We start from the raw sequence: 22,394 nt of genomic DNA, 5'->3' as shown, positions 1-22,394 counted from the left end.
ATCAAGCGTTGTTTTGCTTGGCGGATCCGTTGTAGCTGCAGTTTGATTTTGGATGTGTGGCTGCTCCACGTAGCGTAGGTACGGTAACGGAAAACGATACGATGATATAGATGTCTCAAGGACATGGTGCTCAAAGTTGTGATTCGATATATTGTAGCATGATGTGACGTTGTATCACGTCCCTTCCTTAAATCTATGCCTAGCCCACATAAACGCCACCCATATGTACGTTGGTCTTGTCTTCGTGATATTCCAACATATACAAACATTTTACAGGGCCATACTCATATTCAATGGCAGCGTTGTCATTACTGTACGACAGCCTCGTTGGTCGCGCCCTGGTATGCCGAGTCGCGGAATCTCTCCTCACCACTAGCTGTGCTGTCGCTGCTGCTCGCTTCCTCCGACTCTTCGGAAGTAGTGTGAACTCGACTTCGTACGCGCGCATTCATCTCCTCACGTGTATCGTCCACCGTCTCCATCTCGCGCAGCCCCTTTCCCCGGCCGAAGAAGTCTTCTGTCCTCAGTCCACGGACATCGCCCTGTGCCATACCTTTGCTGCTCCTCAGCGTACCGTCTGCCTTCTTTCTCCTGATGTACTCCCGCACTGGCCCCATGGCCGCATCCCTACACGCCTCCTTGATGTCCGAACCGCTCATACCAGCCGAGACGCGGACTAGGTAGTTTAGATCAAAGTTCTGGTGGTCGATTTTGGTGCCGCGGAGGATCAAGGAGAAGATGTTGTGACGCTGTGTGGCTGAAGGGAGTGCGACGGGAAACTTCTTGGGCATGCGGCGGAGAATGGCTTCGTCAATGTCTTGGATGCGGTTCGTGGCGCCGAGGATGCATATTCGCTGGGGGGTCGATGTACCGGAGGAGGTGCTGGATGCGAGGCCGTCCCAATGGGTCATAAATCTAGGAATTGTCAGTCCTACTTTCGTCGCAAGTGGAATGGGATGGTATTGAGACGTACTCAGCTTTCACCATTCCGCTGGCCTCATGTTCTCCGCTTCTTCTCTGTCCCAAGACTGCGTCAATCTCGTCGATGAAGACGATACTTGGTTGTAGCTTCCTCGCCAGACTGAAGACGGCGTTGACGAGCTTGTTGCTGTCGCCGTACCATTTCTCCGTCAACGTCGAGATGTGTAGGTTGATGAAGCAGGCGCCGGATTCGTGCGCGAGGGCTTTTGCGAGCATAGTCTTTCCGCAGCCGGGAGGGCCATAGAGGAGGACACCGCTGGGTGCGCTGAGGAGCGAGGAAGAGTGGGAATAGAGATGGGGCATGGTCAGAGGGTAGATGACGGATTCTTTGAGCTCCTCAATAATAGAGTCGAGGCCACCAATGTCTGGAATGTGTCAGCGTTGCACTGCGATCAGGCTTCCAGTAGGCCAATTCGCGCGCACTCATGCGCATAATTCCACAGCCCACGGCTCAAGCCCGAACGAGGTTGTGACGTACCCTCGAAGCTCACGGGAATCTCCTCGGGCGCAACTACCTCCATGGCAATCGTCTGCTCGTAGGTATTCAAATTGAGATCCTGTATCCTGGGCCGTCTGTGCCTCGATTCTGTGTCTTCCTCATCTTCACTGTCGTATTCGCCGTAGCTTTTCCGCCGTTTGCTTGTAAGGATGGCGTCGAGTTTACGTGTGGCGGCTGAGGCTTTGGCGCGGGCTTCTTCTTTTTGTTGAGCTTCCGGATCGAGGCGTGTGAGGAGGTTGCGAATTACGAAGTAGGCTATTAGTGGCTACGGGGATATGAGCATGTAGTCGGAAATTCAGTGAGGGGCACAGCGGGTGTGGGGAGACTGTGGCGCGTTCGTAGAATAGACGTACTGCTGCAGCTGCCATGAGGATGTCTGGGAGATAGCCCGTAAGGCTGCTCTTCTTATTTGCGCTCATGCTCGCTTGGCTGCACTTTCACCAGTGCGCTCGTCTCTGGAAATGGCGGGGGCTTGTGCTCAAAGAGCGAATGTTGGTTCGGGAGGTTGATAGAGCGTGCGGTGTCGATACCAAAAGTAGGGACCGATGCAGGAACCGGGCCGCGGCTGCGTCGACCTCAAGCCCGGCGTCATACGAGCTCCGCTCCGCATCCTTGGATCGCATCACATCGCATGCCTTCAACTTCACCTTTCACTCGCACGCATAGTCACAATGGCCGCCGCATACAAGCCCACTGAAGCCATCGCGCTCATTCGACCAACATTCGTCTTACCGCGCATCCGTGCCTCAAATCGCAGAGCGCATATCGGGCGCATCGCCTTCTCCACCACCCACCATGCACAAGCCACGCATACGTCGACGAGCAGTCCGACGCCAAAACCGCAAAGAAAGTCGATTTCTTTGACCGGTGACACCGGCCAAGTCCGATGGTCTGATCTGTCACCGGGCGAAAAGGCAGTGCGGACCACCCAGCAGAGCTTCAACTTTGTAGTGGTCCTGGTGGGCATAGTAGCAACTGTACAGCTTCCCCTCACCGAGTCCACTTTTGGAAGCGCAAGGCTAACCACTCTACCAGGGCGGCGTGGGCTACTTCCTGTTCTCCGATGTCTTCAGTCCCTCCTCCAAGACTGCCTACTTCAACCGCGCAACAACACTTATACGTCAGGACCCCCGTTGTCAAAAACTACTGGGTCCAGGCGCCGAAATTGCAGCTTTTGGTGAAGGCTCTTGGTCGCGATGGGCGCGCAATCGCTACCTCAGCAGTACCGAAGAGACTGACAAGTGGGGCACTGAGCATCTGCGCTTCAGATTCTTTGTCGAGGGGCCGTTGGGACAGGGCGTGGTACATGTACATTTGACCAAGAGACCAAGTCAAAATGACTACGACTACGAGACGCTTGCTGTGGATGTAAAGGGTCATCAGAGGATTGATCTGATTTCCGAGAACAAGAAGGACAAGGTTGCGCCCAAGATTTTTGGCGCGCGGTGGTGGTGAAGACAAATCTCACAGCTCTTCGCAATGGGCTCTGGTGGTCGAGTAGCCATACATCCCCCCAATCAAACCTTTAAATTCTCGCTGCTGAACAGGCAGTTCGTGTCAGCCAACATGCAATTTGTTTTTCCATCCTCAAACGGGCCTTCCCGATGCGCACAGATATGAGAACAGAGCAGGGGCAAGGTAGAAACCTGTGTGCTAGCGCACCACGGACTACACACGACTCTCTTCCCCTGCCCGGGCAAACTTGGTCAGCAAGATTGGGCCAAACCACTGCATCTTGTTTGTGCTTGCTCTAATTGTTTTGCTTCTAGATCCATCAAAATACGTCACACGAGGCTGACAAAAACCATGTGACCCCTCCAGCCTCAGCCATCAAATCCAACCTGACCACGTTCACATATGCACGCTACGACCTTGTGCATCGCCCCCCTAAACCCTGACCCAGAAGCATCGTCTCTTGAGCCCAAACATCAACCACAATGCCCGTGTCCATATCCCCAGCCCGGCCCAAAGATGCAGTCGACATCGCCGCCCTACATGTCCAAGCGTTCAGCTCCAACGCCCTCATGCGAGCCATTTACCCCACCCCTGCTATATGGGCAGCACTTCAGGGCTGCGTCGAAGAAAAAATCTTAGCTGACATGAAGGAGCCCAAAATTACAGTCCTAGTCGCCAAACACACGGACGAGGCTGAAGTGAGGGAAGAGCAAGGTAAGACTGTAGGCTATGCCGTGTGGTGCCATCCGATCAAGGCCGAAGAGCAGGACTGGAAACTACCAACTTGGAAGTTGCCGGAGGGCACTGATTGGAATGTGTTGAAGCCTTGGTTAGCGGCCGCTGGAAAGACTGTGGAGGAAGTCATTGGGCATACGCCGCATTATGGTAGGTGGTGTTACGTGCTTCTGCATGACCCGAGATGCGGACTAATTGGAGGTCTAGATCTTATGTGGCTCGCTGTATCACCTGATTATTCTCGAATGGGTATTGGTACCTTGCTACTGCGTTGGGGCATGGACTTGTGCGAGAAGGAAGGGGTGCCTGTGTACTTGGACAGTACCGTTGAAGCTGCGCAGACGTTTTATCAGAAAGCGGGCTTCATAGAGAAGGGTAGAATCAGGTTGGTAGTTAATGGGGACATGTACGAGGAGGTCGCTTTTGTGTACGAGCCCAAGCGATAGATGATACCAGGAATGATAGTCGCCGAATTGCTATGAAGATGAATGGTCCTACCCGCTTGTTTCCAGCCTACGTCCAGGTCTCGTGTGCTCAGGCCGCATTTCCAGACCGTTCAAAATGAGTGACCCAGTTCCCTTCTCGCAAGCATACTCACGATCTCTTTGGTTAGCATCGTCGTCATGGCCAGGTCAGGATCATGATCTGGATTGACCTCTGCGATGGACAGTCCAACGACATTGGTGCTAGCCATGACTACTGTCAGGGCTTGCATCATCGTCTGAAATGCCACACCTGTAAAGTTTGGGACATTTGCCAGCGGGAATTCGCCTGGATCAATGGAGTCAATATCAAGATGGATCCAGATAGCCTCAACTTTGTTCTGCTCAAGGTGCTCCAATGCTTCGTTTGCACGTCCTTCCGGATGGTTTGCCACCGCTTCTGACGAGATGACTTTGAAGTGCTCGTCGTTCAAATATGCTAGGTGCTTCGGCTTGTTCCCCGGGTGGGGAAGGTTTGTGCCAAAGAAAACTGTGTTGGTACTATCGCAGAGCTTCTCACGAGCGAGTACAGGGTCTCGTGTGCCTTCCGACTCATCACTAATTGCCCCGGGCCGCGCCATGAGCTGCGTCATCGTCTGCAGATGAAGTGTACGAAGTCAGTGTTTGGCTCACGTTCCTCTTGCGTCTGAAGTTTGCTCACCATGCTTGCAAAGTAGCCCTTCCAATCGTCGTCCAAAGGTGAGTGCAGATCAGTGTCCGCGTCGATATAGATGAGACCAATAGTAGAGTCTTGGTACTCTTGCTTGACAGAGGAAAGAATGGCTGGCAGCATGCAGCACTCGCCCCCAAGAACTAGCTGGAATGCTCTGGGCTCCGCCTGGAAGTTTACCGACATCTTCTTTCGCACTCTGCGAAGAAGCTCCAGATTACCCGTCCTGTTGCGGATATTGCCAGGTACGAAGGGACTAGGCTTGTAGGTCACCTCTCCGTCGAGCACGTCCGGTCTCCGAGCCGGGCCATCGCTGTCGGGGAATTGACTTATGTCGATGTCAATAACGTTTACGCCCGCTTCGACCAGTCTGCGGTAGATGTCGACCGTTTTGAAAGCCGCAGCCGCCCTGGACTTCCCTGGTATGATGGAACCGCAGTCGGCAGCCACGTACGTTACGCACGTCTTTCGCGACTTGTCCATTGTCGTGGTTTATTGATGCGACTGGGATCGAAAAAGCGTGTTTGGAGTGTTTAGATAAATGCCATGACTGGTCTTCACTGTAGGCTGGGAAGGATGAATCTACACTGACATGTTGCTCGTAGGGCGTGCATGCTGGAGTCTGACTACTGTGGCAGCGGCATGACCGCAACCAGCTCACCTCTTCTCACATTCCATTGTGAGTTGATTCGTTTCTTCAGTCAATGTGTCATTTAGGCCTTGGCGTAAGCTGGCGTGAGTCTGCTTCCAATGATGCCTTGCGACGCTGGTGCCACCTTGCAAAGGCGCGGTGACTGTATGCTACCAGCAAGCTTCTTACGTCGCCCCAGCAGGAGAGCGAGTGACGATGTGAATGTATCCCTGGAAGGTACAAAGGAAGTGTCATGGATGGTCGCGGCTGATGAACCCGACACGCGTCATGGTGGGAACTTGATGAGAGACAGCGGGTACTTGGTTGTGAAGATTGCAAACGAGGAGTATGCCAGCACATGAAGGTATATACCGTGCAGTGCTGCTAGCTCAGACATGGGCTGAATCCAATCAAACGATGTCGCATTCGCACAACCTCGCATCCGTCAAACGACGATAAATTTTCAGCCACCATGACTCGACGCAGCACCAAAGAACAGAGGAATTGAGTGCACGCTTATGCGCACGCCCCATGGGGATTGACATGTTGAGTCGGGGATGCGCGCCATGCTTTAGCAGCTGATGCAAAGATCCATATTTCAAAGATGGCACGGATAGAGCGGGCGTGGTCTAGTCACGCAACGGACCAATGGCAGCGATTCCTTGACACATTCGCACCTCGCGCACGTTGGCGTTGCATCATGGCTCACACAGTCACGACGCGTTTGGGCTCCAGTTTGCAACTTTGCTTCCCATTTCGGCCACCCCTTTGATCGCTTCTACCCGCCGGCCCTATGTTTCGGATCCACAGCCAGGTCGCGACCGAACGCAAATGTATTTTGGGTTCCGGTCCGACGACCATTACGCACAGCAAAGTGCCGGACCTTCGTAGCCGGAGTACTCAAAGTCTCATGGCGCCTCCAACGTGGCGGTCGCCCTCATCTCTTCTTCCTCTTCTTTTTCAATAAGCACAGCATCCGCACAGCGCTCCCCTCTCCTACGCAGCACCCGCCGCAATGGAGCCCTCCACCACCAACTCGTCGGAGCACACGCACGTCGACTCGCACGAGATGCAGCAGATGCCGCCCACGTACCCCTCGCCCTCGATGCAGCCCGAGCAAGCAACGGGCAAGACGCGGGTCAGGTTCAACAGCTCTGCCAACGTCGAAGTCCCTGCGCCCCTAGAACACGTCCAGAGCTACACCCGCATCAGCGAATCCGGGTCGAATGAAATCACCACCAACGAGCACACCACCGACGCCGAAGAGCTCTGGAATGCATACCACACCGGCCAACAAAGCCACAACGCGCCACCGGTGAGCGAAGTGGATCCCGAGGGCGCCTACACTGTCACCGGCAACACCAACGGCGGCATCTTCTACCAGCTCCTGCAAGCCTACAAGCAACCGGTGCGCGGTTATACCGATACATCCTCCGAAGCCAGCGAGACATCACCCACACAGAGGTCGCGACCTGGGTCTTCTTCAGGACCCAGCACCCCATCGAAGAAGAAATGGTACAACGCAAACAAGCCAATGCAGTCAACAGAGACGCTGGCGACTCTCGTTGGCGCTTCAGCCAAGCTGGCAAACCCCAAGGATGACAAGAAAGATGCCGCTATGCGCCCGCGCCATCACAAGCGCAGCAGCAGTGGAGGAATCATTGCCAAGGTGTTGAAGCCAAAGGAAGACCAGGATGCCAAGATCAAGATACACGTTGCAAACATCCTCAAGCGACAGCAGTACATCATCCGCATGTGCCGCGCTCTCATGCTCTTTGGCGCACCCACACATCGCCTCGAAGAGTACCTTGCCACCACGGCTAAGGTCCTTGAGATCAACTCCCAATTCCTCTACATCCCCGGGTGTATGATCATCTCTTTCGATGACAGCATGACCCACACCGCTGAAGTCAAGATCGTTCGCACCGATCAAGGCGTCAACCTCGGCAAGCTGAAGGACACTCACGACATCTACAAGGAGGTTTTGCACGACGTCATCAGCTTGGACGAGGCTCTTGCCCGCTTGGACGAGGTCATCAATGCAAAGGATCGCCATCCACGTTGGCTGACTGTCCTCATGTACGGTCTTGCCAGTGCGGCAGTATCTTGCTTCTTCAAGGCCCGCCCCATCGACATGCCCGTCATCTTCGTACTCGGCATTGTCCTCGGGCTGCTCCAGCTTGTCATCGCTCCGCTGTCCAAGACATACAGTACTGTCTTCGAAATCACTGCGACTATCCTCATGAGCTTCCTTGCGCGGGCGTTTGGTAGCATCAACAACGGGAACCTCTTCTGTTTCTCGGCCATTGCACAGAGCGCCATCGCTCTCATCCTTCCCGGATGGTTGGTGCTCAGCTCGGCCCTGGAGCTCCAGTCTCGTGCTATCGTACCGGGATCTATCCGCCTTGTCTTCGCCATCATCTACTCGCTCTTTCTCGGATACGGCATTACTGTCGGCACAGCTATATACGGTGCGATAGACTCCAACGCCACCAATTCGACCCAGTGCCAGGATCCAATGAACCCATACTGGAACTTCCTCATGGTCCCACTCTACGTCTTCTTCACGACCTTCACGGTACAGGCCAAGTACAAGCAGATGCCGGCTATGATAACCATCGCGTTTGCTGGTTACATTGTCAACTTCTACGCTGGCTTGAAGTTTTCGTCGTCTGCCCCCATCGCCTACACATTTGGCGCCTTCACTATCGGCGTGTTGGCAAACTTGTACAGCCGATTACGTCATGGAGTTGCAGCTGCCGTCCTCCTACCCGCAGTATACGTCCAAGTTCCGGGCTCTCTTGCGTCGAGTGGCAGTATCAACTCTGCCCTACGAACAGCATCAGCTCTGATCAAGGGCGCAGAGACATCGACCGACGTCAGCAATCCTTCATCTCGCTACGAAAACATTACTGACGTAGCGCAGACCACCACCGACAGCCTCAATGCCATCGTCTTCAATGTCGCTGCGTCCATGATCCAGATTGCTATCGGCATCACTGTCGGGTTGTTCATGGCTGCCCTTCTGGTCTACCCCATGGGCAAACGACGCAGCGGTCTTTGGACACTCTAAAGTATACATTCTAATATTTTCTGTCATGCATAGCGATATGGCGTTACAGCGACCCAAAATGGGAGGAGTTTGGGACATCTACCTGCTAATGATCTATAGTACTCGAACACCAAGATGTTCAACTTCAATGACCCACATGGAGATGAGTGGTGTCGAGGTGAAATGTGAAGGTAAGCCCCATTGCAACACGAGCGACTCTATCCGAAGCAGTTGTCGACTCGCCTTGCGACAACCAGTTCCAAGCAGCAAGCCGTTGCGACCACTCCACATTGGTTTCCATGCGACATCCGGACCACGCAGCCCTCGCCGGATTTGGACTTCCACAGCGACCAACCTACGCAGCATTGGCCCTAGCAAAACATCCCAAAGAACACCATCATCCGCCTGGTTCCACTGCAACCCATCGCCGGATTTAGACCTTGCGCCCAAGCCTCCCATCGGTCAACTTCTGCTCCATGCACCTACTCCCTTTCACGGCACACGATATCTCACCTATACCTCCGCGCCCACTCGTCCTGTTGTGATGCTTCGCTTATGATTGCGAGGCTCGCACAGGTTGATGGCACCATGCACTGCGTAAACGCCCTGATGTTGATACCCCATCCATAGCCATCTTTTGCTAACCGAAGCTATTTCGTGCAACGTGTCGTGACGTGTCCTATCCCTTCTTATGTGTTTTAGGAGGAACAGTATATACAACGGAAGAACTGTTCCAAGAGCAAAGCGTTTAGATATAGCATCTAGATATGAAAATATACCCTTGTTTTCCAAGACCTTGCTTTCCACACCTGAACTATACTTGAATCTTCTGAAACAGCAACATGCTCGTCGTTGCATGCTAAGATGAATGTCAAGCGTGGGCACGAAGTCACAAGCTGTCAGTCAGACTCTTGCTAGTTGTTGAGGAGTACAAAGATGAATGAAGAGTGGGAAGGTGTATATCACATAAGCCAGTGTATCTAGCGGCGCCTCATAGCAGTGACGTAGCGTGAAGGTCTGCACTCAGTGACATCACCTCCGATCAGGAACAGAGGAGGTATTAGGTAGGTGTACAAGCTTTGTAGTAATCCAGCGATCACGGCGACTTCTTTAATCGGAAGCACTGCTAGCGAAGCATCACCAAGCTTCTCATACCAACACTTCGTATCTGCAGCCCTCCATCAAATCGCAATGGAGCCTCGGTGCACAGACTTCCCCCAAGACTTGCGCAACGTCGAAGCTGAGACACAGTCACCTTCTAGAAGACCCGTGGAAGACGCACTGACACATGTAAGACCATGTCCGTTGAGCTTTGGAATGGGAACGGTCTTGGATCGGGTCCGAAGCGTACAGGCTGTGATTTGATTGGTGCTGGACGGCTTACGCGATACGGGTATGCAGTCAGCACTGTGGCAGTGGTGTCATCGGTGGTAGTTCGGACCCGCTTTGACTTAAGACTCTAGGTATCAAGATGGATAATAAGAGGAGTCGTTGGCATGCGTAATGTCGCATAGAGCTAAGCATTTGCTTTTGCTTGTGTTGAGTAAAGTGCACCTCTGACAACCGACCCTTATCGAACGACAAGACGGAGCGTATGCATGTATCCAGACTGTTGCAGGTAATAACGTACATGATGCTATTGGTACATTATCAAAAGCTCTTTCTAGATGATAGATGGGCAGATGTGCTGCAGGCGGCGATCATCTGTCTTCCCCGTCACTTGTTGAGCACTGTATGATATGGCCAAACATCGTACGATAGATCTAAACGGTGGGGCCTGGTAAGGCAGCGGTCCTAAAAGCAGCAATGGTTATCGTAGGGCTGTTAGTGTCCGCCAGGATCTACAAGCGCTGGACCCTGACGTGCATTCTACGCTACTACGCCTTGGGACCGTGATAGATGGCTCGAAAGTTTGAAGGTGAGTTGGACTGAGATGGTTGATCCAAATCCATAGCATTGGGACGGGGATGTGGTACAGAGGCCGTCTAACTGTATGTCACACGTCCTATGGTATTTGGAATGAGCGAAACATGACAACCGACATTGCTACTGGACAGCCTCGTCTATCCTGTGTAGATAACGCAGAGCATTTGCATTAACATTCCACACTTCGGTCTAGCGTTGTGTATGTTTCCTGGTGCGCTGTGCCCCGATGCGGATGCAGTGAAGCGGCTTGTAACTCGCCTATGTCCGCCAACTCACAGGTTCATCTCCTTTCCTCTCCCGCTACTGACCGTTTAGCCGGTGAGATAGTCTCGAAGTTTCATGGGTCTAAGGCGTAAGCTGGGGATTCATGTTGCGGAGAACGAGATGTGTCAGCAGCGGGGCAGAGAGGTTGTGTTTCCGGTTAGGGATGGCACACTAATGACTTGCAGCGCCGAGACCTAATCGGCGCAGGCTTTAACGAGTATGCTTGACGGCAGCGAATGTGGCGGGAGAGGGACCATCAGATAAGATACACGACTCGCTTGAGGATGCATCGGCTGGCAATTCTAGTACCAGGTTAGACCAAATAGCCCCCCATGCGGACCCGGTGGATGCGTAAGACGGCGGGCGGTGGTTTTTCAGCCTACAGGCTCGTTTCGCGAAAGCAGCTCCAGACCGGCAGCCCGAGCCGATGCGTCCTCTTGCGAACGTCACTAGTGCGCCGCTACGCTGGAAGTGCAGAATTACTGGTTTTGGTAAGTAGTCCAGCCTCTAGTCAAACCGCGGAAGTTGGAAATAAGCTAATGGTGGGCAGCCTACACAACTCCTCAACAACACAATTTAATAATATTCTAAAAAGATAGAATTACTCGCAGTACTCTTTTGTATGTCTCTGCTTTTTCTTATAATTTAATTCTAACGTTGTGGTGCGCAGTAGGAAGAGAAAGTGTTGGTGTTCCGAATCTTACTTCCAGCTTCCGCGGTTTGACGAGAGTCCAGCGTAGTCACAGCAGAACGCCGTAGGGCTGTCTCTTTCCACGTGGGTCGTGCAATGTAAGAATCACACCATACCGGCCAGATGAGACTCTCCACAGTCTGGCACAAGGCATCGACAACGTTTCGAGCACCAGACATAGGTAGTCTGCATCCTGTAGCCTGCTCGGGTGCATACGGTGAGTATATATCACCTTACGTCGCCGAGCATTTCCCTGATGTAAGATGGTGGTCGCTTGGAATTGTTAAAAGACAAGGCTACTGATAAGTCATGGCAAGCGCGCTTACGTAGGTAAACTTTCAGCTCAGTTAGCGTTCCACGTGCTGCCACCATAGGGTTCTTTTTCGGCCACCCCCAGGCAGCTGTACCCGACGCTCACCGATCGCCTTCCGACTTTGCGAATACCTGCTTTCCTTCCAATGCACGACAAGACATGTGAAGGAGCCCATTTCACGCTCTGCTCTCTTGTATCAAGCTAGCAAAGCATACGATAGCCATCTTTTCTCCATAGTCGCACCTGAATGTCGTAACGCATCCGAATGCGCTAAGGCCTGGGATGGTTGTTCTCGCCAGAAGGGCGCAATACACATGGTAGCAGGTTATAGCAGTGGTAGCCGATATAGCCCCTGTGTCGGTACTCTCGCAACGAGCGAGGAAGAGCGGTGACAGAATTACATGCACTTTACATCGTTCCCAGTTAGCGCGAACGACACTTCACTACGACCGAACTTCGGCCCAAGGCTCGCAGTGGAAGCGAAGGCTCAACAGCCCAGCTGAACGTAACTTTGAGTCAGTGCCTCGCTCTGACGTCGTCATACAGACACGCTCCTTAGACTCAGCGCAATACAGAGCATCTGTGTTGAAGTATGTGAGCCCCTCACTACGGATGTCGTTCGATTGATCGTTCAAGATACCTCATCACAGCCAAGGACTGCCGAGCTTTTGGAGATCCAGCCCTACCATGCATCTTGTGCGGGACGATAATCCTCAAGTGGGGTGGTTTTCTTTGAAGAAAGGACCAGGCACCTCTCTGACTGTCACCAAATGCGACAGCGAACTACTTTGATACCGTGTCTTTGGTTGGCTGCACATTGTTGCAGCTAGTTCAGCATGCGTACTAATCTTTTTATCAAAGACTTGAAAGAGTATAGCGCACGCCTCCATGCAGACCCCTGTCTCGTGGACATGGCTGGTGTAACTCTGGGAACCACTGGAAGACGAGAATAACAACAACTGGTGTGCTTGCTGCACTGGTGGGCCGTGCTTCGGACGCGTGTGCCGGTAGCAGCTGTATGAGCATGCAATTCAAGCTATCTTCTGCACATATTCCGCTGCAAGCCACATCTTCAGGGTCCACCGTGGCCGTTGGGGTTGTTCGCGGGCATAATTGCATGGTCAGATACCCCTGCTCAAGCCACTGGCCGCCATCTCATGTGACTCGACGCGGTTCCGAAGGAGACATGCGCGACGTCCGCACAGTGTATAAGATCTCAGCTTGCCCACCGTTGTGTAAGCCATCTCCACCACATACGTATCTCAACTTGGACTGACACGACACTTGCACATCATCTCAGCAGCGGCCTCCAACACAAGTCTTAGTCACAAGAAGAACAATCGCTCATTACTATATACCACTCTGCCTTGCGCAAAGATTTGTCAACTTTCTCGTCATCACTTATTTGCGATCGCAAATATCACACAATGGATTCTCAATCATTCGATTACTGGATGGCACAGGGCAACTACATTGCCCCAACACATCAGCCAGCCGTATTTGAAATGCCTCCCGATCTTTCCAAGGTCCCGAGTCTAAGCGGATCGCCCGTGAGTCTCATGTTGAGATCCACCAGTCTATAAAACTAACTCGCTCAAGGTATCATCCACATACGACCAATTTCCTGCACCCATTCATCAAGCTTACTACCCTCACATCGTCGATGAGCCCATGCAGTTTGGATCATATCCCATGCCAATGACACCCTCCGATTTTGGATCCGATCACGACAGTCCATACTGCAGTCCTCGTCCACTGCAGCACGCTGAATCTACTTTCGGAACTATGCCTACGCCCGCGCCAGCCGAACGAACACACACTACCTCAGGGGTATGTATCCCATATCTCACAAATAAAACATAAGGCTAACACCTGTACAGCGCCGAAGGGCTCAAAACCGTGCCGCTCAACGTGCGTTTCGAGAGCGGAAAGAGAAGCACGCCCGAGATCTTGAAGCGCAGCTCGCGGTCTTGAACGACAAATACACTAAGCTCGAAGTATCGCATACGGAGCTCAATGCAGCCTACGAGAAGCTTCGAAAGACTATCGAGCTTCTTACACAGGATGACGATGCGGAGGGCGAGGACGAAGAGGGTACTGTTACCCGCAGGCGAGGGAGCAATTCGGATACCCTCCGCAAGCTCCTCGATATACTACATGGGGAATTCAAGGGTGCGGTACCCATGAAGACAGAGATATGCTAGCATTTCGTTGGCTAAAGATGCTCGGGTACTACGTTTCCTTCTTTTCAACTTCGCTTCTTGTCTATACCCATTTTGCTTTTGCGTTCAAGCCAGCGTTCATTGGGCACTAGCCTACAGGTGTCTCTCAGCTACATTTACTTTTTCGTCTGCAAAGCCCTGTTCACCAAGAATTTCTGAACTATTTTCCAACGCGGGGTGTGACGATCACCACTGGTTAATACCAGCCTTCACTACACGGTCAAGCCCCACGAAGCTACGGCCAATCTATCGTAGATAGTACCTAATACGGAATTGTACCCACTGTACTGTAAGATAGACTTCGCTTACGCACTTTCAGCCCCTTGAGGACCTGCATGATTCACATTCCTGGCCATAGGCGAGCGTACATGAATACGGTCATCTGGATACTTGCTTCCTGTGATTGACAACAGCCTCAAATCGCTCCCCATATTTCCCGATTGAAGAACTGAAGTGCCGATATAGGAAGCCGGCCCGTCAGCGTCAGCCAAATTACCTATACATCTCCGCAATGCCGCCAATGAACGTCGCAGAAGCTCCGATCGGAGTATGCTCATCTCTCACCAGCCCCCAAATCTCACCGTGGCACCCGGGGGTTGATCGCGGAAAAGTCAGCTATGTTAGATAACCCGAAGGCTAGAAACTATGGTCTCACGGTACCTAGTGGTCTCGCTTCGTGGCCGCAGTGAAGTGGCCGTCTGCTAGATTTGGGCATGCTACGTGTTCGACGGCATTGGGTTTTCCGACCTATTTGCGGGTTAAGAACTTCCTGATATGGCCATCGGATTTGCATCGTGAAGTTTGAGGTTGAAGAAGAGGTCTCTTGTATATATTGTGTTTTGGGGGTGGATCAGGCGTTGCGGAAAGGGTACCCGGGTGTTCGACCTCGGTGAATGCCTACGCACGTGTATCGCAGTCGCCCGCAAAACCACCATCTTCTCAAAAGTTTGGTTTCCAGAGTGATAATATGTTGCAGCAAATCTTCGCACCACCAGTCTATCATATTGTACGAACCAAGCGTGTTTCTCGACTGTCACTCTCAAAGGAAGTGTTGCCGGCAAGGATACCGCCCCATAAACCTTGACCACCCACTACCATACTCTTGGGACGAAGCGCACTTCACTTTGCCAAGTCCAGCTCGCGACCTCAACGATATGCGCTTCCAGCGTATGACGCAAAGCAAATGTCAAGCGATGCACCCAAAGCGCGACGCGAGCGTGACCTCGTAAATGCAAGCCCTCACACGCGACAGATGGAGGCGCATCACGCCAACCCCAAAATCGCCGCCGCTCGCCCTCCCGCACCGCTCTTGCCTCACCCACAATTGCGCCTTGCATGTTGTCATGTCCAGGCAGCACGGTAATAGCGAAACGGTAAGAATAGACGAGGCAACCGTGGACTAGCATCTCGTATCTAGCGCTTTCTTACTTTGTACTGAAATGACCTGGCAAAGCTTAACTGTTGCCGCATTCGAATTTTCTGCACGACGGGAAATCGCGCTGCACCCTTATCCCCCAAAAATAGCTGTTCTGCCGCACGATACCACCTCGCTATTTTGGTGGTGGGAATGACGACATTGGCGAATTTCATATCTAGAACAGCTTCCGGTGTTGAGGGTCTGCTAGTGTTGGTGTACCAGCTTTGGCCCATACGCGGATGCTGTCAACAACTTCTAGCCCGGGAACGGTCTTTCCCAAAGCGACCACATCGATGAGCTACTTCATGATTTGGCCAAAAGAGGAAGCAACCAGTGGGTAATCGTATCCAGACACTAGCCACATCGGTCAAGTAGTCAACGAAGCATACTGAGCCTTTTCTCGTGGTACTTGATCTCTAATCGTCGGTGAACCTTAGGAACCACGGAGTGACATCACAGCCTTGGGGGAGATCTTGATGTGAGCGAAAAGTATCAGGATTATTACGTAGTGTTGTCTAAGATCGTTAATTAGTTGCCCTAGTAGAAATGTGAAACCGTCTCCGCATCGATGTCCTCATGTTTATCCCATGACGTAACGCCAGACCCCAAACTCCATGTTTCAGATCGTTGCTCATTAATCGACCGCCTTGCCGGAAACAAAGTTTCATTATCGTCGTCGATGCTTTCAGCATGCAATGTTACCGGCCGTCGCACCGGTGCCTTGGCCCTCTGGCGCAGCGACGAAGTCGTCGCTGGTCAAGGCTCTGCTGAACATAAGGCAGGCCGTCTCTAGTTGACCGCCAGCTGTGCCATAGTAACCTGCCGGTACTACCACGTTCTTTGCCCAGTATGATGTCTTGCACTCAGTATGGTATCCGTATCCGTAGCATTGTTGAAGGCACTGCTGTGCCATTGCGGTTGTATTCGACGAGTAGGAAGGATAGTAAGAGCTGTAGAGGATATCGTCGTGGGCAGCTGGCGACGGAATGTAGGACGCATTTGACCCAGTGGGCAGAGGGTCGGTAACGGTGCAGGTCGCTGGAATAGGTACAATCGCAGGGCCGCCCGCTCGAGGAACCGTACTCGACGTGGGTAGCGCGGACGCCAGCGAGCAGAAAGCCGTAGCGAGGATTGTGGTTGAAGTGAACAACATATTTACTGAAGAAGTCGAAGACTAGACAACGACTGTTGGAAAGATATATGTGTGGATTTGAATATGCGGGTTTAAGATGCTGTTGCCGGTGGATGGCTCCACGATAATTGACGCGTTGGAAGCTGTATAAGTATTCCTGCGACTCGCTGCATGATGCCTGTTGGTGTGATGTCAATGTGGGTAGGTGGTAGGGCCAACTCGCTCGTCAGTGTTCAGCCGCAGCGCTGTGCGTCCAACAGCATTTAGCCTGGTAACGATCGCCGCTCAAAGCCACTTTTAGTGCAACTATACCTCGCAACCTTTATCCCTCCCTCGTACGTATGCCCTCTAACAAGGGGCGATGTAACGGGCATGACCATTTACGAAGAGTTTGCTGATGCCGCATTGTCCGAGATGATGTCAAGGGCACTTTTGTTGTGACACCGGCCCATCAAGGTTGGGAGCAACGCAGGGTAATCCTGGAATAGGCCGCCTTCGTCATATCTGTTCGCTGGTAATGTCTCAGACCCGATGGCGCGCGCTTTATTGTGTTGGTGGTGATATTGTCGTGCGTGAGGGATGACCAGAGCCGCGGAAAGAAGCTTTACTAGAAGCGGAGGCGTTTATCTCCGCATGGGGAAAGGAAGTGCAACTCGACACGCCACCAATATACCAACGTACTGGGATCCACACCTCTCAATTGCAACGGTCTTTCGTAGAAACGAATCTGCACAGCAGACATGTCGACACGCAACAAACAAGGTGAGTAGTTTTAGAAGAGACTGGATCTAGGCAATGCAGGTGGTGACGACACCATCCCACACCATAATGGCGCTTCGCATCATCTTCCGTAGTCGACCATCTCACTGCGATGAGGAACATCTCAGAACCCATCATCCATCTTGAGCATCACACACCATGGCTGCCCCCCCAAACAAATCTCTACAGTCCCTTTCCGGCAAATGGCAACTAAACAAAGCCTGCTCCGATGACTTTGCCTCAGTCCTCGCACTGCAGGGCGTCAACGTCCTAGTCCGCAAGACAGCTACGGCAGCATCTATCCACCTGAATATAAGCCAGCCAGACGACCAACACATCAAGATGGCCCAGTCAATCACAAGCGGCAAGATCCCCGGTACGACCGAAGAGTACACGTTAGACTACGAGTGGCGTACCAATAAGGACGGTTTCTTTGGTGAGGTAGCCGGAAGAAGTCAATGGGTCAGCGTTGAGGAGGGGAGGCAGACGGGCGTAGTTGATGAGGGTGAGGGCGAGTGGATCGAAGGAGATAGCGAAGGGAAATTGATCCACGCGGAAGGGAAGAAGGAGGGCGAGTGGGAGGCTAGTCATCTTTGGGGCTTCGAGGTTGTTGATGGAGAGAGGAGACACACGAGACGTGTGAGGGTCAGCAATGCCAAAGGCGAGGAGCTGAGGGTGAGAATGGTGTATGACTTTGTGGGCGAATAGATTGTCAAGCTGCAACACGCGGTGAAGGCAAAGTAGCACACGCGAAAGGGAAATGTATACCCAGAGCATTGATTGCGATACTTCGTCTCAGTGTGAAATTATGCCAAAAGCTGATTGCGCATGTCTGATGTTTCCAACTATCTACACCTGCCTTGACAATACACAAATGTTATCCACTGTCCGCTCTTCAGAAGACCTTGCCGAATGAACTGAACCTGTAAACTAACTCCAACTCTGCGCAGTGAGACTGTCAAACAGTCGAAAATGACCCGCGCCAAGACAGCGTGCTCTCTCACTTTTCACGTTCCTTATTTCCAACCACTTAACCCTGCCCATGGGTCATTGCCGTTCTGTCCTTGCGCTGGCCTCTGCTGATTCGCATATCCACCAGGTCCATTCGGATACCCTCCTTGGCTAAAGTGACTGTAATCTTGCTGATTGTGACTCGGTGGCGGTCCCGGGGGAGGTGGCGGTGGAACATAACCCTGTGGTAGATTGTTCTGAGGTGTACCACCCCATTGTTGTTGCTGGTTTGGAGGGGGTTGGCCCCATGGCTGGTGCTGCTGATGCTGTGCAGGTGGCGGGGAGAAGAATTGTTGATGTGCCGGTGGGGAGACCGGGTTGTATTGGTTGTGAACCGCGGGATTGTAAGCCGAGGAGCCCTGTGAGTTCTGGGACTGATGTGTGGGGTATTGTTGTTGGTAGCTCTCTCGACGTGGAGGTGGTTGCTGGCTGTAGCCGTTCGAGGGTTGACCATAGGACTGCTGTGGGGACATGTATTGTTGCCCTGGGCCTGTGGTCATCGGGTAGCGCGGTGTGACTGGTGGTGAAGCCGCGGGGTTATAAGCAGGATGGCCAGCCCCCGAACTTGATGGATAGCCCGGTGTTGAAGACAGTGGTGGTGGTATACTCTTCTTACGACCTCCACCTTGTGATACCGGCGAACCCGAAGGCTCCAAGGACATTCTCTCCATAAGATCTTTCATTCGTTGCTGTTCCTGGTCTGCACCCTGTGCCTTGTTTCGCTCCTCGATCTTCGACAGTAGCTGTCCGCCTTCACTCCGCCTGTTGTTGACGAACGTCTCAACATTCTTCTGTAAACTTAGCACGGTGTCTTTCATCTCCGTATAAAAGCTTTGAGCGCGCATCAAGCCAGCGACGAGGTCATTGAAGCTTTGATACACTCTGCGATACTTCGTCATAACTGTGTTTCGTTGTCGTGAGAAGGCTTCGTATTTGCTCTGCTCTGATCGCACACGCTTGTCTTTTAGCAGATCGGAGTAAGTCCGGGTCAACTCTTTCAGAAACGAAGCTTGTTTGTGATTGGCTTGCAGTATACGGTTCTGATGTGGTCTGAACTTCTCCAGCTCAGCTTTGAACAACTGCGACTCCTGATTCGCAATGGCCTTTTTGTTGAGGATGAGTACATTAGAGATGTCGTCAGAGTGAACCTGTTTCAGTCAGTATACATCATGAAGGGAAGTCGACGGCCATGTACCTTGTCTTTGAGATCCTTCAGTATCTGCGTCCTCTCCTTCTTTACAAGATTCAGCTTCCGTAGGATATCCTCGACGGCTGCTATTTGATCGGTGACTGACGGACCCTCATCAATGTCATCATCGATAAGGTTGCCTTCCATTGGCCTAGGGCTTTTGCCCTTGCTTGCGCCTGCCTTGACCATAGCGCGGGAATATAACACATCGGCTTCATCTGTCTCGCCAGCTGAACGCATCTCGTCAAAGTCGGCCTCACATTGCCTAAACGTGTTGTATAGCTGTGCATCGCTGGTGCTCGCCTCTTGAACTGCCCCTCGATAGTTTCTGATATCGTTTCGCAGTGTCGAGGTTAACCGCGAGCTAGGCTGTTGTGTCCACTCGGATCCGTACTTGGACCTCATCTTCTCGCAAACACTCTCTTCCATGTCTAATTGCTTCATACTGGCATCGAGAGAGTTCATTATCTCGGTCTTGTCCCTTTCCAGTTGTTCGAACGCAGGGCCAAATGATTGATGTCCAGCGAGCTCTTCGCACCACTTTCGAAAGTCGTTATCCACCATCATATCTTGGTCCATGCCTCCTCGCAGCACATTGAGACTGTCAGGTAGCTTGAGATAGTCGAGACTAGCGGCCATCTCGTCGTTGGCGACCTCGACACGCTCGCTCTCAGCCCGTATAAGCTTGGCCTTCTCTTCATCGTAAAGACTAGCTGATTCAGTGACAGCTAGAGGTACAATCTTCTGGAAGATATCTGGCCCGATGATTCTCTGAATGTCCTGACCTTGGTATAGCTCGCTGACGGGTATCGCCTTGGCCGCAGGCATCTTGGGCACTGGTGTCAAGGCCGCTTCATTCGGAATGCCTTGGTGATAGATGAAGTCGTTGTCTTTGGAAAACTCTACCAGCTTTTCCTGGACGTTGGTTAGGTGTTTCTTCGTCATCTCTGCTAGTATGCCTCCAGTCTCTGAAGTCAAATTCGAGTTGGCTGGCGCGTTGTTGGGGAAGCTGTGGGCTGCTCGATTGGCGTCTTTGGCATGCGCTTCGGCGACTTGTAGCCTGCAGATGGCTGCACCGTGGATATTGGCGTCGTCGTCAGCGAGAGCTTGGTAGTACTGGGCTAGGGAAGCCATGTGGTGTGATTTGATCTGCGCGACCGTTAGTTTTGATAGCAAGGAATACTGCAGTGTTCTTACCTGGCAAACCAATAGCCAGACCTTCTCGAACACCGCGTTTGTGACGTTTTCCTGCGCTCCTTCCGTTGCCTGTGTGTACAGAAAAGCGGCCTGACTGGCAAGTTTTGCCAGCAAGCCGACCTTCTTCCCATCCGCGATCTGCTTCTCCAGAAAGACTTCTTGCGCCTGTGCCAGCATGATGGCAATCAAAGTCTTGACAGTCTCGCGGCTAAGGTCGGTCGAGGGTGCGTGCAGGAAGTTCTCGTTGATGTAGGTGAACATGCCAGCGGAGGCCTGGAACGAATGATACGAGGTCTTGAGCCCAACATCTTCGTGGCGGTTTTGGTGGGCGGCGTGGCAAGATAAGACGGCTGAGATGTTGAAAATTATGCTGGCCTTTTCGTATGCGAGGGAGTATTGAGAGGTAGGTTTGTGTGTAAAGGCATCGAACCTGACGCAAGTTAGTCCTGGGCATACTCTTGCCTAATCCCTCTGCTTCTCCGGTGCTCCTTCCGGGTTGCCAACGTACCATGTAAAACTTATTTTGATGTGGTTCTCATCCACCGGAAACCTCAGGTCGAGCAGTTCCAGCTGCCCGTAGTATCTGTAGAGCAGATCCCGGCCTGCTGCACTGTCTTTGCCAGCGCCTCTCATGTCCTGACGCAGGCGATTCAGCGTGCCACACTCCTCCGAGTAGCGCTCTGGGTCGTCGCCATACGTGGCGCGTATGTACTGCTTCAGCGGGGCTATCCAGTCGATCTCGCTGGTCTGCTTCATGGGCACCGAGATCATGGGTATTTGCGTCGTCATGGTGGGCGAAGGGTGCGCTGAGGAGGCCGCCGCTGGGCGCGCTTTCTGGAGAGGTATCGCCGCGAGGGGAGGCTCTTGGGCTCGCGGGTGTGGTGATCGGCGACAATGGCGTAGGCGACAACGTGGGAAGTGGGCTGTCGTGGGCCTCGGATGGCGCGCTAGAACAGTAGCTGCAAATGCGCGTGCCTAGTACTCTGGGATAGATATGTCGATGCTTTGCTCGCGAAGTAGCAGAGCATTCACGCAGCAGATGACGTCGCGAGAGTGTACATGCACAGCGGGACGATGCGTTGGTCGGGTACCTCGTTCACGTAGTCTATCGTTCGCGGGTGAGAAGCCGCATGGGGCACGATCTAGTCAATCCGAGTCCTGGGAACGATTGTGATGCGGCACAGCGAAAGCTTAAATGCCCAGGTGGTAACAATGCAGACGATGTTTGGTGTCGTCGGTGAGCTCGGAGGGTGCGAGTGATGTTGGTGGGGAAGACGCAGGCACATGCATAAGCAACACCAGAGCCGCGACTTCCTCATCCACGCTCGCCTATCACACCTCTAGCACGCCACGCGAGCCAGACCGCTATCGATATGTGACTCTTCAAGCTCGTCACACCGTCGCGGAAATTCAGCGAGACGTTCAAGCCGACCCCAGCTGTGCGGCTCGCGCCGGCCAATGACCATGCAAGGAGACCGAGAGTCTCGCCTTGGTTACGCGCCCGCGATATTGGGTAGGAGAAGCTAGCGAGTGCCTCAATTCGTAAACATCTTGGGCTTCTTTCCGTGCATCATAAACAGCGTGATATTCTACAAGCCTGAGTCGAGAGGCCAAATACTAATACTTCTATACATCATGCTCAACCAGTCTCCATATGCGCCTTGAATGCTCTCAATCGTCTTGCTGCAAACATGATACCATGAGTCGCATGAGTCGTCCCGTACGCCCGCCTTATTATACAACGTATCCTCATATCATCGACGTACGC

At 52.6% G+C, this 22,394-nt stretch overlaps 8 protein-coding genes across 8 annotated transcripts; 5 read left to right on the top strand and 3 right to left on the bottom strand.

The window, feature by feature from the left end:
• Nucleotides 1-308: 308 nt before the first annotated feature.
• J4E93_006583 (uncharacterized protein) lies at nucleotides 309-1,848 on the bottom strand (the record flags this gene model as incomplete). Its single annotated transcript, XM_049344496.1, has 4 exons — nucleotides 309-915; nucleotides 974-1,346; nucleotides 1,460-1,745; nucleotides 1,834-1,848. 4 exons carry the CDS (start codon nucleotides 1,846-1,848, stop codon nucleotides 309-311), a joined length of 1,281 nt encoding a protein of 426 aa, XP_049198150.1.
• A 303-nt stretch (nucleotides 1,849-2,151) lies between these two features.
• On the top strand, nucleotides 2,152-2,935 carry J4E93_006582 (uncharacterized protein; the record flags this gene model as incomplete). Its single annotated transcript, XM_049344495.1, has 2 exons — nucleotides 2,152-2,457; nucleotides 2,516-2,935. 2 exons carry the CDS (start codon nucleotides 2,152-2,154, stop codon nucleotides 2,933-2,935), a joined length of 726 nt encoding a protein of 241 aa, XP_049198149.1.
• A 482-nt stretch (nucleotides 2,936-3,417) lies between these two features.
• On the top strand, nucleotides 3,418-4,116 carry J4E93_006581 (uncharacterized protein; the record flags this gene model as incomplete). Its single annotated transcript, XM_049344494.1, has 1 exon — nucleotides 3,418-4,116. One exon carries the CDS (start codon nucleotides 3,418-3,420, stop codon nucleotides 4,114-4,116), a length of 699 nt encoding a protein of 232 aa, XP_049198148.1.
• A 110-nt stretch (nucleotides 4,117-4,226) lies between these two features.
• On the bottom strand, nucleotides 4,227-5,305 carry J4E93_006580 (uncharacterized protein; the record flags this gene model as incomplete). The annotated part of the gene is made up of 2 exons (XM_049344493.1): nucleotides 4,227-4,642; nucleotides 4,786-5,305. The coding sequence occupies 2 exons, from the start codon at nucleotides 5,303-5,305 to the stop codon at nucleotides 4,227-4,229; spliced, it is 936 nt and encodes a 311-aa protein (XP_049198147.1).
• Nucleotides 5,306-6,468: 1,163 nt separating this feature from the next.
• On the top strand, nucleotides 6,469-8,526 carry J4E93_006579 (uncharacterized protein; the record flags this gene model as incomplete). The annotated part of the gene is made up of 2 exons (XM_049344492.1): nucleotides 6,469-8,331; nucleotides 8,380-8,526. The coding sequence occupies 2 exons, from the start codon at nucleotides 6,469-6,471 to the stop codon at nucleotides 8,524-8,526; spliced, it is 2,010 nt and encodes a 669-aa protein (XP_049198146.1).
• A 4,600-nt stretch (nucleotides 8,527-13,126) lies between these two features.
• On the top strand, nucleotides 13,127-13,903 carry J4E93_006578 (uncharacterized protein; the record flags this gene model as incomplete). Its single annotated transcript, XM_049344491.1, has 3 exons — nucleotides 13,127-13,249; nucleotides 13,299-13,529; nucleotides 13,580-13,903. 3 exons carry the CDS (start codon nucleotides 13,127-13,129, stop codon nucleotides 13,901-13,903), a joined length of 678 nt encoding a protein of 225 aa, XP_049198145.1.
• Nucleotides 13,904-17,388: 3,485 nt separating this feature from the next.
• J4E93_006577 (uncharacterized protein) lies at nucleotides 17,389-17,937 on the top strand (the record flags this gene model as incomplete). The annotated part of the gene is made up of 1 exon (XM_049344490.1): nucleotides 17,389-17,937. One exon carries the CDS (start codon nucleotides 17,389-17,391, stop codon nucleotides 17,935-17,937), a length of 549 nt encoding a protein of 182 aa, XP_049198144.1.
• Nucleotides 17,938-18,245: 308 nt separating this feature from the next.
• J4E93_006576 (uncharacterized protein) lies at nucleotides 18,246-21,415 on the bottom strand (the record flags this gene model as incomplete). The annotated part of the gene is made up of 4 exons (XM_049344489.1): nucleotides 18,246-19,388; nucleotides 19,436-20,578; nucleotides 20,627-21,056; nucleotides 21,135-21,415. The coding sequence occupies 4 exons, from the start codon at nucleotides 21,413-21,415 to the stop codon at nucleotides 18,246-18,248; spliced, it is 2,997 nt and encodes a 998-aa protein (XP_049198143.1).
• Between the last annotated feature and the right edge of the window lie 979 nt (nucleotides 21,416-22,394).

Source organism: Alternaria ventricosa (assembly GCF_023758065.1).
Source record: "Alternaria ventricosa strain BMP 2768 chromosome Unknown scaffold_11, whole genome shotgun sequence".
NCBI classification, from domain to species: domain Eukaryota; kingdom Fungi; phylum Ascomycota; class Dothideomycetes; order Pleosporales; family Pleosporaceae; genus Alternaria; species Alternaria ventricosa.
The sequence above is the reverse complement of the archived record's forward strand: the minus strand, read 5'-3'. Positions and strand labels throughout refer to the sequence as shown.